Source organism: Phyllostomus hastatus, unplaced genomic scaffold (genome assembly GCF_019186645.2).
Source record: "Phyllostomus hastatus isolate PE091 unplaced genomic scaffold, TTU_PhHast_1.1 phas_scaffold_755, whole genome shotgun sequence".
NCBI lineage: Eukaryota > Metazoa > Chordata > Mammalia > Chiroptera > Phyllostomidae > Phyllostomus > Phyllostomus hastatus.
In genome coordinates this window covers 232,382-247,247 of record NW_025334039.1, presented here as the reverse complement: position 1 = coordinate 247,247, position 14,866 = coordinate 232,382, and the positions used below count along the sequence as shown (strand labels likewise).

Genomic DNA, 14,866 nt, shown 5'->3' with positions numbered 1-14,866 from the left:
ATGTTCCCACACAAAATACTAAGCCACCAGAACATAAAACCTCTGTGCTGAGATACAGTTTCAGGAAACTAAAGTGGTGTACAGAATAGACAAATTGATCAATTCTACACTTATCCCAGAGGCTCCAGGAAAATTCATAGATATTTCTTAAGGTCCTGGCTACAGGTGAGTTACAGAGACTTTTCTTAGGTAAAAAAAAAAAAAAAAAAGTTAAGTAAGTATTATGGCCTGTAATCTTCATATTATACTTAATGTAATAGTTATCATTCCCAGCCCCCTCCCCCAAAGGGTAGAAACGGCATAAACTTGGGAATAAGACAATCACGGGTTCAAACCCAGGATTTGCCATGTACAGTTGTGTGACTCTGGATGAGTCACTTACCTTCTCACTGCCTTGTTTTTAAAAATCTGTATGATGAAGAGGATAGCTATCTAATGGGCTATCTATAAGAAAACAAAATCGTTTGCCTCTGGGTTAAAAAAAGTGATAGAGATAATAATCTTCATTATTGTGAAGAAAAAAGGGCAAGATATATACACACACGTGTATATATATTTTCAGCAGTATGAGACCTAACAGCTGAGTTACAACCTTAAAGTCCTTCATGTTCTTTTTCATATAGATGGTCACATCAATACAAACACAGGGGGGAAATGACACTCTTTTTTCTAAAGGCTTTATATAAAACATAGGCCAAGTGAAATTAAACCAAACAAAACACACACTTCCAGTTTCTAAAATATTTCTCCTGGTTCCACAAGAGAGAAAAGTTTACTGCGTGTACTTGGACGAACTTTTGATGACAGTTGCTATGCTGGGAAATGACAGCCTGGCAACCTCTTTACCTGGAGCCACGAAAGCTCTGAACAGTACCATCCACAGTCTTGAATAGTTCTGCATGATCATCACCTTTACAGTCTAAAGTGTCTCTAACTTCTTAAAGTATCCGTACAACTTTAAGTGAGCAAGTAGTACTTTGGTTTTTCTCCTTCCTTCTCTGCTAGAATTGCAATGATACAAAATTCATAGGAGAAAAGGATCTTTCTCCTTTTCCACAACAGGCCACAAATCAAGCTTAACTACAAAAACGTGAAAACTTTATTTCCCCTGTCATTTTGTTTACACATTTTTATTAAAGAATTATTTTCACCTTTATTGATCAGTCCTAGACTCTCTGAAACTATTCCACCACTGAATCTTCTTGAATTCTCAAGAACCTGGTTCCAGACTCAGGTAGTGTCTTCTTGTGTCACTCACACACAGAACATGCCATAGCCTTTCCTCTCCCCCTTCCCGCCCTCAGCCAAACTTCCCAAACTAATTCTTTCCTCATCTGAACTTCTAATGGTACTTTACTGACATTATATTCATGTAATTTACCATATTCCACCTTGTACTTTATTTTTTTTAAATTTTATTTTAATTGTTGTTGCAGTACAATTTTCTGTCTTTTACTCCCATCCCAACCCACCCACCCAGCCCTCCCCTCCTCCCTCCCATTTCCACCCACCCCTAGTTTTTATCCATGTGCACTTTATACCTGTTCCTGTAAACCCTTCCCCATTTCCCCTGAAATTCCCCTGAAATTCCCTCTCCTCTCCCCTCTGAACTCTGTTAGTCTGTTCTTTATTTCAGTGTCTTTGGTTATATTGTGCTTGTTTCTCTGTTTTGTTGTTTAGGTTCCTGTTAAAGGTGAGATCACATGGTATTTGTCTTTCACCACCTGGCTTGTTTCGCTTAGCATAATGCTTTCCAGCTCCATCCACGCTGTTGCAAAGGGTAGGAGCTCCTTCTTTCTTTCTGCTGCATAGAATTCCATTGTGTAAATGTACCATAGTTTTTTGATCCACTCATTCAACTGATGGGCATCTAGGTTGCTTCCAACACTTGGCTATTGTAAATTGTGCTGCTATGAACATTGGGGCGCATAGGGTTTCTTTTGGATTGGTGTTTCAGGGTTCTTAAGATATAATCCTAGCAGTGGAATTGCTGGGTCAAAAGGCAGATCCATTTTTAGTTTTCTGAGAAAATTCCATACTGTTTTTCATAGTGGTTGTACCTCCACCTTGTACTTTAAAGTTTAATGCATCTTATGCATTCTACTCCTTGAAATTACTGTTCAACTGACTTTTCATTCTTAAAGTAGAAATGTAGTAAATGAGACACCACTTAGTTTTCATTTAAAAATAAGTGGTCTCAATTCTGCTTCCAATCCAGATAAAGTAACAAGGACCATTTATTTTATCTTGCTATCTCAAACAACTAAAAATCAGGGGAAAAAATACATGAAACAACAGCACTATTGCACAGCAGGCAAAGAACAACAGTGATCCCCCCCAGACAGGAAACAGCCAAGGTGAGCTTTACAGCTGCCAGGCTGAGCACCTAGAGAAGGTTTCTGGGCTGTGATGCAAAGAGAGGGAAAAGCCAGGCAGGGCCTGCTGGTCCCCACGAGTTGAGGAGATGAAGCTAGGAGTCTAGAGCAGCCAAGACAGCGCCAGCTCACAGGAAGAGCTCTGCAGAAGAGAAAGCTGACTGAGAGGGCTCCAAAGGCCTTGGAGTCCTTGAAGGCCTGCCCTCAAGTGCTCAGTTAAGTAATGAGCGCATGCACACGAGGAACAGCTGAGGCTGGACCACCTGACAGAGTTGGAGGGCACAGTGCTGGGAGCTCAGTGCCAGAAACAGAGCCTATTCTCAACAACAAGGGTGGAATATTTAAGGAGCATCAGTTCACGCACTAAGAAGAATCTTGTCTCACTAGTGAGGAAAAATTAACCAGAGACCAAACAGAGCTCTGTTCCTATCTAACAAAACTTAAAAGCAAGGCCTAAAAGGATCAAACTATTTCTATGAAAATCAGCTCAAGAATATTTAGAAATTAAAAAATACCTAGCATCTTACAAGGTAATATTCGCAATGACTGGCATCCAATCAAAAATTATCAGGCATACGTGCCCTGGTGGGTGTGGCTCAGTTGGCTGGAGCTTCCCGTTACTGAAGGGTTGCAGGTTCACTCCCTGGCCTGGGCGCACACCATCCCACACACATTAGGTCCAGACACACACAGGAGAGAATCAATTGATGCTTCTCTCTCACATTGATGTTTCTCTCTCTCCCTTCCTCTCTCTCTAAAAGCAATGAAAAAAAATATTCTCCGGTGGGGATTTAAAAAAAATCATGGTGTACAAAGCAGTAGAAAAACGCAATCCATGATCACTGTGTTGATTTTTTTTCCGTATAAACGACTATAAACCTGCTTCTGCCCACCCCATGCTAGGACACCACGGTTTGCCAAACCCTCAAACTTCATCTTCGCTGTTCCACTTTCCCTTTGCCCTGTACTCACTTATTGGGGTCCTACTCTTTTCCCCTTTTCCCTGACTTCCCTGGGGGCTAGGGATCCCATGCCACTTACCCACTGGTGTCTTCTGGATACACACAGCCTTCCACTGCACGTCTGCAGGAGATCTGTGTGTCCCCCTAAACAGCTATTAGCTCCAAAGTCCTTCTTACAAATACAGAGTGCACTTCCCAAAAGATCACCTTATATTTTAAGTATTAAGTGACTGAGTAATAAGCACTTAGAATGTGTGATTACTGAAATGAACTCTCCTGGTCGGCCTTTCAAGAGGACCCTGTCATGCATTAACATGCATTTACACTGAACCTTTAATGTAAGAAATTAATCATGTGGAGAAAGAGGTATTCTGGCCCAAAGTAATAATACATGAAAAATAACATACAAAAAATACATGAAAAGCAGCAAGGTATAAATTTGGCATATTTGGGAAACTGTAAATGATCCAGATTTGGGGGGTGGGTGGAGGGATAAAGCCAGGAAAAGGAAAGAATCTCTCTGCTTCCTGGGAGGCAGGGGATGAGAGAGCAGGTTGGGGTTTTCACACTGATCCAGGGCTCCAAGATAAGCTGTCAAACTGTGCTCCTATCATTGAGCCACACAGAAAACTTTTCCTATGGTAAAAAGCAGGGAGGACCTGTATTCCTCTAAGTGAGAGGTTGGCAAACTATGGCTTTCATCCAAAGTTGGTCAACCTCCTATTTCTGTACAACCTGAAAGCTAAGCATGGTTTAAAATTTTTAAAGAGTTGAAGAATATTTGAAAAATACATGAAATTCAAATTTCAGTGTCCATAAATAGCTTTACTGAAACACAGCCGACACCCTTCACTTATGCATCAGCTGAGTCCTTCATGCCAAAAGCAGAGCTGCCCAGTTGGGACGGAGACAGCATGACCCTCAAAGCCAAAAACATTCACATTTGTGGATATCCTCTCTAAGTTAAGAGTCTTTCAAAATCTAATCCTCTTCACTTAAGTGTCAGTTTGCTTCTTCTGAACTCCTTACAAGGGATCTCAAAATCAGTATTAGTTAAAAGGATACAGCTATATTATTTGTGGATAATAAAGTATCCTTTTATAATTTCATAAAATAATTATTGATTTACATTACCATATTTGCTGCTTAAATATTTCTTTATACTAGAAATATTAAATTTTGGTTGCAGAACTTTATCTTGTAATTTTGAATGAATTAAGTCTCTCCAGTTACATGATTTCAAGTTACAATTTTAAAATATAAAACTGTATCTCTTTTTGTTAATATCAGTCTAACTCAACCTATCTTCTGAGCCATTAATTAAGAAATGTTATTCTAATATTCTGAAACTGATAACCCTCTGAAAAATTCAAGAGGCATAATGAACAATAAATATGCCAAAGTAAGCTAATCTAACACTTTCTATGGCATTTGATTTATAATAAGTATTATTAAATCAGTAGTTTTCAAGGGCTTTATTAATTTTTAATAGTTTATTTCTATTCTTAATAATCATGTTTTACTGTTGCTACTGATTAAAAGACTCTATTAATTCCCAATTTTTGTTTTTTAACTCTTTTGATACAGTTTTAAGATCTCAAGGGAAGTGATTAAATTTACTTTTTGCTGATTTTCAGTACGTCATTTGTTGGTCCAATTGGCATCTTCGAAACAGCATTTCTATACAGTAAGTTTTAAAACGGAAAGTTCGGTATTAGTGACCTTTGATGGGTCTAAGCAGGACCTGGACGTTGGAAGGCAGGTAGATTGTGCCCATCAGCAACAACACGGTTCATAAAGAAGTAGAAAAAGAACATTCTACTTAAGAATTGAGGGTAACAGCCCTTATTTTTGAAGTTATAAATTGTTGACAACACTGTATCATCAGTAAGCTTCGAAAACTGAGTGAAGTCAAACATACGGTCAAAAACCCCCCTTACAATAAAAATACAATACTTAATAATACTTGTGATTAGTGCTTTACTTAGTAATTAGATATAAATGATAAATCATCCACATTAATTGACGCAATTAATCCAGGACAGTAAAGACTCTGGAAACCATATGTTTTCCTATCTGTGAAGAATAATTCAAGGAAGCAGATGAGCCAAGAGAACAGAAGATTAAAGGAACCCTTAGCCATTATCTACAAATATTTGTTTTTTATGAAGAAATTAAACTACTGTGTGACTCCGGATGACAGAACCAAGAAGAGTACGAAGACAATAATGAAAACAGATTTCAACTTACCATATGGAAAACTTTTGTCTTTTCAACGGCCCAAAATAGAACCACTTATCTTATGAGGCTGGTAGAATAAGAGACATGTGTGCAAATCTGGAATTAAGTAGATCTCAAGTTTGAAGCCTCTCTCTCTCTGTATCCAGAGTTATCAGGCCGCTTGACCTCTGGAATCTCCAAGTCTAATAATATACGGGGAAAAATAGGAAAAACACCACTGACCTCAAAAGGTGACTGACAAGTGATATATGATACAAGTATAATAACTGTTATGTGTGTAAGTGTGATCTGTATGTAAAATAGGTGCAAAAGCAGACATGCAAAAATCAAGTTACTTCAATGACAGTCATTACTCCTAGTGGCTAAAAAGCGGGGAAGCCAGAGCCGACCCCTGGGCTGAAACCCTGCACTGCCTCCTTAGGCAGGCTGCTCAACTTCCCCGTGCCCGTTTCCTGATTTCCGCACTATGGACGTAATGCTTACAAGGCTGCTGAAAGGAATGAATATGTAAGGCACTGACTCTGTAATGTTACCTATTATTATTTTTATAATTATAATTTTATTCAATAGTGAATTCCCTGCTATTTTAAGTATTCTCTCAAAGCCTTGACTAAGTCAGAGATGGAAGTTCCAGAAGTGAATCAGAGAGCTTCAACTAAATTCATTTACATATTCAACAAATATTTACTGACTATGTAATATCTATAGGCAGCATTACAGTATAGTAGTTAAGAGTATGGATTCCCCAGCCCTAACATCCCCTCACCAAAAACAAAGAGTACGGACTCTCAAACCAGTCTGTGGATGTGGGTCCCCATGTCTCTTAGTAGCTGTATTCACCTGGGCGAGTTACCCAACCATTGTGCTTCAGATTCCTCTTTCGTACTACGGGCATAATTGTACAGGTGTCGGAGGACTCAGTGAGTTAATGTAGGTGAAGTGCTTAGAACAGTACCTGGTAACTACATATATGTGTTAGCTAGCAAGCTATTATGACCACGTTCTGGGCACAGTTCTAGACAGCAGGAACATAACAGACTGCTGACAAGGTCCCTGACCCTTCTGGCAGGGAAGGGGGACAAACAAACAAACAAAGTAATGATAAGCGCTGAAATCAGTGGTAAGTGAAGAAGACGAAGCAGGGCGAAGGCATATGGAGTGACAGGAGAGTTCAAGCTGGGACGGGAAGGTCAATGGAGAGGTCTCCCTTGCAGATCTGAGGCAAGAGCATTTCTGGCTGAGGAAAACCTAAGGGAAGGCCCTGAGGAGGATGAGGGGTGAAGGGAAAAGCAAAAAGGCCAGTGTTATTGGTGGGAAATATGGGAAGAGAGGGACAGCAGGAGACAAGGTTATAGAGACACGGCCAGGTTCCTGATCAGGCAGGGCCTTAGGGACTGGAGTAGGAACACGGGTTTTGTTCTGGGCCCAAAGGAAACAAATGGAAGGTTTATGAGCATGAGAGAGACAAAATCAGACCTGCGTTTGAAATGGTTCACTCTGGCAATGACCTCTAATTAACTATCTGATGCCAAGGTTTCCTGAATTTAATCATTCCAACAGCAAGAGAGGGACGTTGAAGCATCCGGAGAACAGGAGCCACACAGCATGCCGGCAGACTGCAGCATTTCTGACTGCTTCGAAGAGCGGGTCTGGAGCCCAGCAATAGAGTCGCTACATTCAAAACTGCAGACCACTTACTGCAGAAGAGCATCCCATGTGTTTGTTGGATTTAACAAGTGCAGTATTGTGATGAAATGTTTAAGATCTGACAGTAGTTTGGGAATGTTGGGGGAAGAAGAGTGCAGGAATTATGACCCCAGAAGGGTATGCTGGGGAAACCAACGAAGTCAGATCCCAGCGGTCTAGTCCACCAGAAGGACACTGGCCGGCGCAGGGGCCGCACCGTCGCGGTGAAGGGTCCCTCCCGGTGAAGACCCGTCCGAAGAGCACACACAGACGTCCAGGAAACCGGAGAGGGTGGAGCGGTGTCATCACCTCTCCGCTGGGAGATGCCCTCTGTGGCAAGGCAAGCTAGAACGGCAGAAGGGCAAACAAACCCTAAGCTTACCTAGTTTCAATGGCAAAACTAAGGAGAAAGATAAAGGAAAAAAATAATAAAGGGAAGGGGCATAAGTGGTACGTGGGGTTGGGACGGGTGAATGGGAAGAAAGAGTATTTAATGAGTCAAATTTAATCATATTGATAGAATTCTAGGTATCTTTTCAGAAAAGCTAAATCATTTTTAGAAGAGCAGTATTTTTTAAGAGCCAGTCTTGGTCTTGGCAAGGAAATGGTTATAACTGAAGATTTGGAGTTGCCCAGAAGAATTCAGAAAGAAACCAAGTTTCTGGAAAAAGTGAGGCTTTTTTTTGATCTACTGTAAAGGAACATAAATTAGTCTCCAACCCACAGTCTCCGCCTACCCCCAACTTCCCAGAGTCCTGTGCAGCCGTAGAGAGTGGAATGGGTGCCAAAACAAACAGTGTGGGCTGAAGCTCTGTGGATGAAGGGTGGGATGAGGTTCGGGTGGAACTGGCAAGCAACCGAATGGAATCACTTTAAAGCAATGCCACAAAATGGAGACTAAAAATCACTGAGGACTCTCAAAATTCACAGAAAATGGGATATGCTTAGCAAAACCATAGAATAGATTCCTTACTCCAATTGATTAAAAAAAAAAAAAACCACCCCAGAAAGGATAGGAAAAACAGAAACAAAGCGAAACATACCTGTTCTCTTATCTGTCTTTAATTAAAGCATTAAATACCCTCCCTCTCCTCTTCTCCCAGCTCCCCTGGACCAGAATAGCTAACTGGCAGCAGCTCAGGTGAAAGACTTCAGCCTTCCAGCTACAAAGAGGGGAGATAGCAGACAATGGAGCTGGTGATTCATTACAAAAGAATACACTCAAGAGGGGCCTGCTGCCACATGGGCTCACTGCACTATTTAAAGGAACAGTAACTCTCTTTCCAACCTCCCTTATTCTTAACACCTTCCCTCCTCTTGGTCCTGATGGAAAACAGATTTTGAAGAAAATGCCAGCAAAGCACTGAGCTGTCCAAGAAAGGGAGGGCTTTGTGTTCCACAGAAACTGGCAGTCTCACACTAGAGCAGAGCACCAAAATTTCCCCTCACATCCATACTACAGGATCTTTCCCTCTCTGCCTAGTACATTTGCCCTTTCAACAATAACATAACTGAGTCTGAATCTGACTAAACATTTTGTTAATTAATAGGAGTCGGAGTCATATGCAATTTTGTTTTCCTAATTTCACATGTATTATGAGAATGACTGATTTTTCCTTTTCCTTGTTTTATTCTGCACTGTTATTTTCACAGATGTGAGAAGATATAATAATTTGGTTCAAATGCTCAGAAATGAGTTATCTCAGTGAAATACTCCAACAACATATACATGAACAAGAGAAAAACCTAAAGTTATAAAAAAAGTAAGTCATATGAGCATTCTACCATTTAGGGTTTTGCAATTGAATTCCTATTTGTTTGTTGAAGGCAGAGCATGGATTCCTTATTGTAAATCACAAAGCAGTTTGCGAGTGGCACTGAAAAGAGGCGGTATAAAACGATGGCACAGGCACTAGTAGAGCACACACCGGGCAACCACCGACACTGATCTAATCCTGCACCATCCAAACGTCAGCCCATTGAGCGCTCTTCTCCCTCCTCCACCAAGGAAGTGATGGGAACTAAGGCACACAGGAATGTTAGCATCTGAGAGGCAAGAACTTGGGTGACAAATGGTAAAATCACCTTTAAATAACTTTCTTAATATACGAATCGACACTAAATACAGTAAACAACTATTTAACTTTGAAAACCAAACCCTAAACAGTGTGGGCATTTTCTATTCAGACACTTATGTGACAGATCATTATTATATATTCAGATTAGACGTCTGGCTTAACAAAAGAAACCAAAAACCCCCATAGGACAAGTAAACATCTGGCCCATTGGCTTATTTTCTTTGACTTTTTCCCCCCTAGATTACCAATAACTATGTACGTTACATTAACATAGAAAGTGTACACTCAGACAAGTACGCTGGAATAGTGAAAACTGACAAATTCGATATCCTACACTTTGCAGGTGTACACATTTAGGGCGGAAACAGTTACTTGTTTCCTCCGGCATTCAGCACATGCTGATAAAAATCATAATGATTTCAATTTATTTATTAGACTTCTTCACTACCAAGAAATCCCTTTTTCCTTTTTCTATTTATCTCTTCTGTTGCATTCCTACAATTATAATTTCCTTAAGTACCAATTGGTAAGACCACGAAGTGTGAAGTGTTCACATGCATGTGCGTTCTCACTTGTGCTTACACATGCTTAACCAGCTCCTCTGGACACTAAGGGGGCATGTTCCAAGAGGTCTAAAAAGTCTTAGTTTAAATAACTCTTTCACTGATTTAAGTATATATATAATGAAAAGTCAAGTAGTCGAAAAGCCTTCAATAATAGCTAAGAAAGAGGAGAGCTGATACCCTCTAATATTGCCAGTTAATGAAAATTAAATGAGAGCTCCAAGGTTAAAAAGTATCACCTTCCAAGCAACAAAGAGAATACAGAAATAGGTATTCTCTCTTATGGGAATTTTTAAAAAGTAAAGCAATATTTCAAAGGAGTTAATTAGGCTAATGATGAAGAGATAAAAGGTGAAAGAGAAAATATTTCAAGGGTTTCTCTACTTTCCAAGAGGGAAAGGTTTCTTGATAATCTCCACACTCAGATCTGGCGAAGAATTACTTTGGGAAGAGATATTCTTTGAAAGTTCCCTTTCCTCCAGGTCACGCTGGGAAAATCTCCCTAATGCTTTCCCTCCTTCCAAACAGCACTGCGGGGCATTATATAACATTTAACGGAACAGGGTTCCAGCTCCTAGACCCATGCCTCTATCTGGATGGCTAGCCAACTCTCTCGCCCTCCGGTGGTGAGTTGGAGAGGCAGAGGGGAAAAAAAAAAAAAAAAAAAAAAGAATAAAAAAAAAGTCAACCTCCTTAAAAGGAAAGCACTGTCCAGTGATGAAATTTCCCTACAGAGCATAAAAGCCTGGAGTGAAAATGATCCTAAGCCAGAGACTAAAGGACATGAAAGTTCTACAACGCAAATGATCTCTCACTGATAAATCACAGCTTCACCATTCCCTCTCTCGCTACATATAAAGGAAAAGGGCTAAAGGAACACACAGAAGGTTGCCACCAAGAAATGAGCACTGCCAGGGGAAACCACAGAAGAGTATTCATTCACCTTTCCATTTGTCAGGAATGACTTGCTAAAATGCAGATTAGATATTGCCTGGCACAACCAAAGACAACCAGAGAGAGAGAGAGAGAGAGAGAGAGACAGGGAGGGAGAGAGATCTCCCACTTCCCACTCGCTCTCCTTCAAATGCCTTTTAATGCCCCCGTGATTGTCAGTTACACACTCGGATCTGTTCTCCTGTCACGGAGGGCTCTACCTGCCTCTGCTGCACCTGCATGCTCCTATGGTTCCTACTGAGAACATTCTTTCCCAGTAGCAAAGCCAGGAAAATGGAACATTTTCCTAGTCTTCATTTTTAATAAGCCATTTAGAACGAAGGTAGCAAAACTGAAATTCCATAGCTAATTCTGAGAAACTGAAGTGAATCGGGAATCGGATCTCCCTGTAACACAAATTCTTCTGCAATTCTTAAAAGGAAGTCAATCCCTCTCCCCTCTTTTTGGCAGTCTACAAGAATCTCTTCCTACCTCTGCAGTCTCTCTCTCCCTCCCTCTTCTCAGAACCAAGACAAAGAGGTAGACAAATCCCCACAGGGTCTTTCCTGAGCTACAGCTGCAGAGTACAGGAAACAGGAATCTGCTACGAAGCTTGGAGGGGGGGCGGGGAGAAGGATACGATACCTCCCTCCCTCCCTCCCTCGCTCCCCTGCGCACCCCCACCCCAACACACAGACTTTTCAGCTGATAACAACAAATCTGGTCTATTCTAGGGAGGCAATAATAATTAAAACTCTGATGGCTATATCCCAACCCCGTATCTTTATTTTGATCCCAGAAATGATAAAAGAAACACACGGAGGAAACACAAACCTTACCTGAGTTACCATTTTCTTTTTCTCCATAAACCAGCTGGAATAATAGGTGATGAGCGCTTCAAAGCGGTCGTGCTGGGGCACACCTTCCACGCTTTCTTTTCCACCCCCCTCCCCCCCCAACCTAGCTTATTAAGCGTAGATAATTGTTCTCCCTTTATCCTCTCTTCCTTCCTTTTTCTTTCTAGTGTTTCTTCCTTTCTTTTCTCTTCCTCTCTGGTAGCCTCTCCCCCTCCTTCCTTCTCCAGCTCCCTCCCATATCTCAGGCAGATGGCTGAAGGAAGCCCCACCCCTGAATGCCTAAGGCAATTAATCAGAGTAGAGAGCCCCACCTCTTCCTCCTCCTCCCACCCCCTCCCAGCAGGCTGACATCTCCCAACTCCAGAAACAGCCCTGCTGAAGAATGGCAGTTTGGTGTGTGCTTTGCGCACGCGTGCGAGTGTGTGTGCATGCGTGTGTGTCTGTGTATGAGGGAAGGAGGGGGAGAGAGAGGGAGGGGCGGGCGCCATGTGCAGGCATATTTTAAGGAGTGAATATCTCCGACGGTGGCATTAACTGTATAGCACTAGAAGCATTCATAGCTTACCACAGTCAATGCAGATTTAAAACATTCCATCCACAAATACATGACAATAAATAAGATATGAAACAAAACCACAAAAAAAACATTTCCACTGATGGACAGTTTGCAGATGTAGGGGATCTAATGAAACACGTGAAAAGCTGCTGGGTGACCACGGACCGGAAAGGTTTTCAAGGAATGGGAATATGCAAGAGCCTGCTTGCCCCAACCCAGTCCGATGGCTGCCAAGGACTAACACAGAGGAAGAGGGGACTGAAGTGCTTTTTCTACTGTAAAAAACCTGGGGGCTCTGAAAAGGTGTCTACAAACATGGCTGCTTAAGGCTTCCAGCTTCATTAAAAACTGTGGTTAATGGGAATTCACCCTTTGTGTTCCTCAGGCTGCTGTATGTTAGCCTCTGTGGAAACACATAAACCTTTCCTCGCATGTACACTGGACATCGGTGTCACTGCTGTAAACAGCAGCTGTCACCACAGAGCGCTACAGACACACGCGGTTCCGGAGGATGCTCACTGGGAGGACGAGCGTCTTTGAAGTTCTCTTATGAAAAGGAAATCACGGAAAACTGCATCAAAAACGTGACTCGGCCCAGAAGTCCTGGTCTAAGTCCTCCTTGGGCCCTTTACAACCAAATGACCTTGGAAAACTTTTAATCTCTGCATATAAATTTTATAATCTCTCCACTTTACATTATTAAATATTCAAATAAAACAACCTATGTGAATGTTTAATGAGTTTATGATGTTTATCCTCTGTCTTATGAAATAGGTTTTCTAATTTTTTTAGTATTCTAATAAGATCCTAAAGGATTTTTTCATGTATTTTAGTTGTGCTATATTTATTATGCTATAATCTAGTAAATTACCCAAGGAGAAAAGAGATTAATTCCAAAATTAAGCTTCTTTTTAAAATAAACACAAAGAAATCAAAATGAAAAATCACAAATCACACTGAGAATACAGTCCTTCATTGCCTCTGTAAGAAATGTTTCGCAAAACGTATAACCATGCTTTTGAAAAACCTCCTGTAGAGTGATGTTGGTTGGTGATATAATGTCATCATGCTCCCACTTAAATCAACAAACATACAAACAACTCTGAAACACACACAGGACTACCAAACAATCGCAGAACCTGGCACTCTCACAACTAGGTGCTGAGTACCTACAATACGTGGGGCATCATCCTGGGCAGTTACTGACATGGGTATACTTTTGCTATAACCCATAATATGTTAAGAACGATGTACCAAAGAGTGGGATCTTTAAACATTAGAAAAAATCATGATGAGAAAAGGAACAGACCAGTGCTAGGCTTGTTTCTATTCAACATTTTGGAACTGATCTGGAAGACAGAACATACTGCATTCTCTGAATTTGCAACTGAAAAGACAATTAGAAGGAGATAAAATGCAGTCAAATTTTTTAAAAGAGAAGGTGAGTTAAGCAGAAAACAGGTGAGTTTCACTGGAAGCGGGGGCTACCCTGTACACCTCTGGAAAAACCTAAATCATATTTACAGGGTACTTACATTTCCAGTTCTAATAGAAGAAATAAGCCTGAGAATCACTGTATACCATTCTCCAAATCCACTGGTCCATTACAGTGCAAAGGACAAAACCCTGAGGACCAAGACCAGAGACCCCTCGATTCCCTGCCACACACGCCACCCCTATGAAAGCCACAGCTATCTTGATGCAGCCTCCACACACACAAAGATGACAAGGCCCCAAGAAGAGAATTGTTTTTAAAAATAAAAAAGCAAAGGAGAGATTCCCACATGTAAAAAATCTAGGATTAGGACTAGGATAAAGGTTTCCTTAGGCCTGATATTCGTGCCTCTTTTCTGCACTTGGGGCCAACATTTAACATCACAAATAATAAGCTTATACAAGTCATTACCACAAGAGTAAGTTTGAGCTAAAGTAAAGAAAAGGATAAATGTTAAAATAAATTTTATAAACTCACTGAATAACAGGATCATTTCGAGCACTGGACAAACTCAAGGATATTTTGAAGTGTGTCCCTGACTTTGAAGTTTCTCCTAGCTGTCTCAATTTCTTCATGGCTTCCTCAATGTTTCACACAACCCCAGAACTCCAGCTTCCTTTTCCCTGTACCGTTCAATGGAAATTCTTCTTACCGAAGATACCAAAGACCTCTGGAGGGTCCAATTCAGCGGACATTTTATATCTTCTTTGACTTACCTGTGACATTTGGCATTCTCATCTTCAGGAAATTCTCATTCTTGACTTCAAATGATACTGGTCTTTCTCACTCCCCATCTCACTTTTCTCAGACCTCTATTTAACTGCATACCACAGATTCTTAACCTCAGAGGCAGAGCCCCTCACACAGGCACCCCAGTGGAAATTTGTTTTCTGGCGTACGCTTCTGTGCAGAGAGGATCCACACGACTCACCAGAGTCCCCAAGAGGTACAAAGCTCAAAAAAGTTCAACACTGCCGAGCTCTAGGTGATGCCACCCATCCACCGCTTCAGTCACCACCCATTTACCTCGATGGCCCCCCACGCGTCAAGGTCCGGTCCACACACCCCTTCCGAACTCCACCTGCCAACTAATGTCCATGTAGATATCCTACCAATTTCT

General features: G+C 41.2%; 1 protein-coding gene across 17 annotated transcripts in view; it reads right to left on the bottom strand.

The window, feature by feature from the left end:
* The window catches only part of RBFOX2 (RNA binding fox-1 homolog 2), a 255,504-nt gene that overhangs the window by 70,536 nt on the left and 170,102 nt on the right, over positions 1-14,866 (bottom strand). Inside the window, exon 1 of one of the 17 annotated variants that reach the window (XM_045826623.1) lies at positions 11,678-11,927. The exons of the other annotated variants lie outside the window; for them this stretch is intronic. Coding sequence (XP_045682579.1) covers positions 11,678-11,704 — 27 coding nt within the window. The 5' untranslated portion in view covers positions 11,705-11,927. Of the gene's footprint in view, positions 1-11,677; positions 11,928-14,866 lie in introns of those variants that run through there. 17 annotated transcript variants of the gene reach the window in all.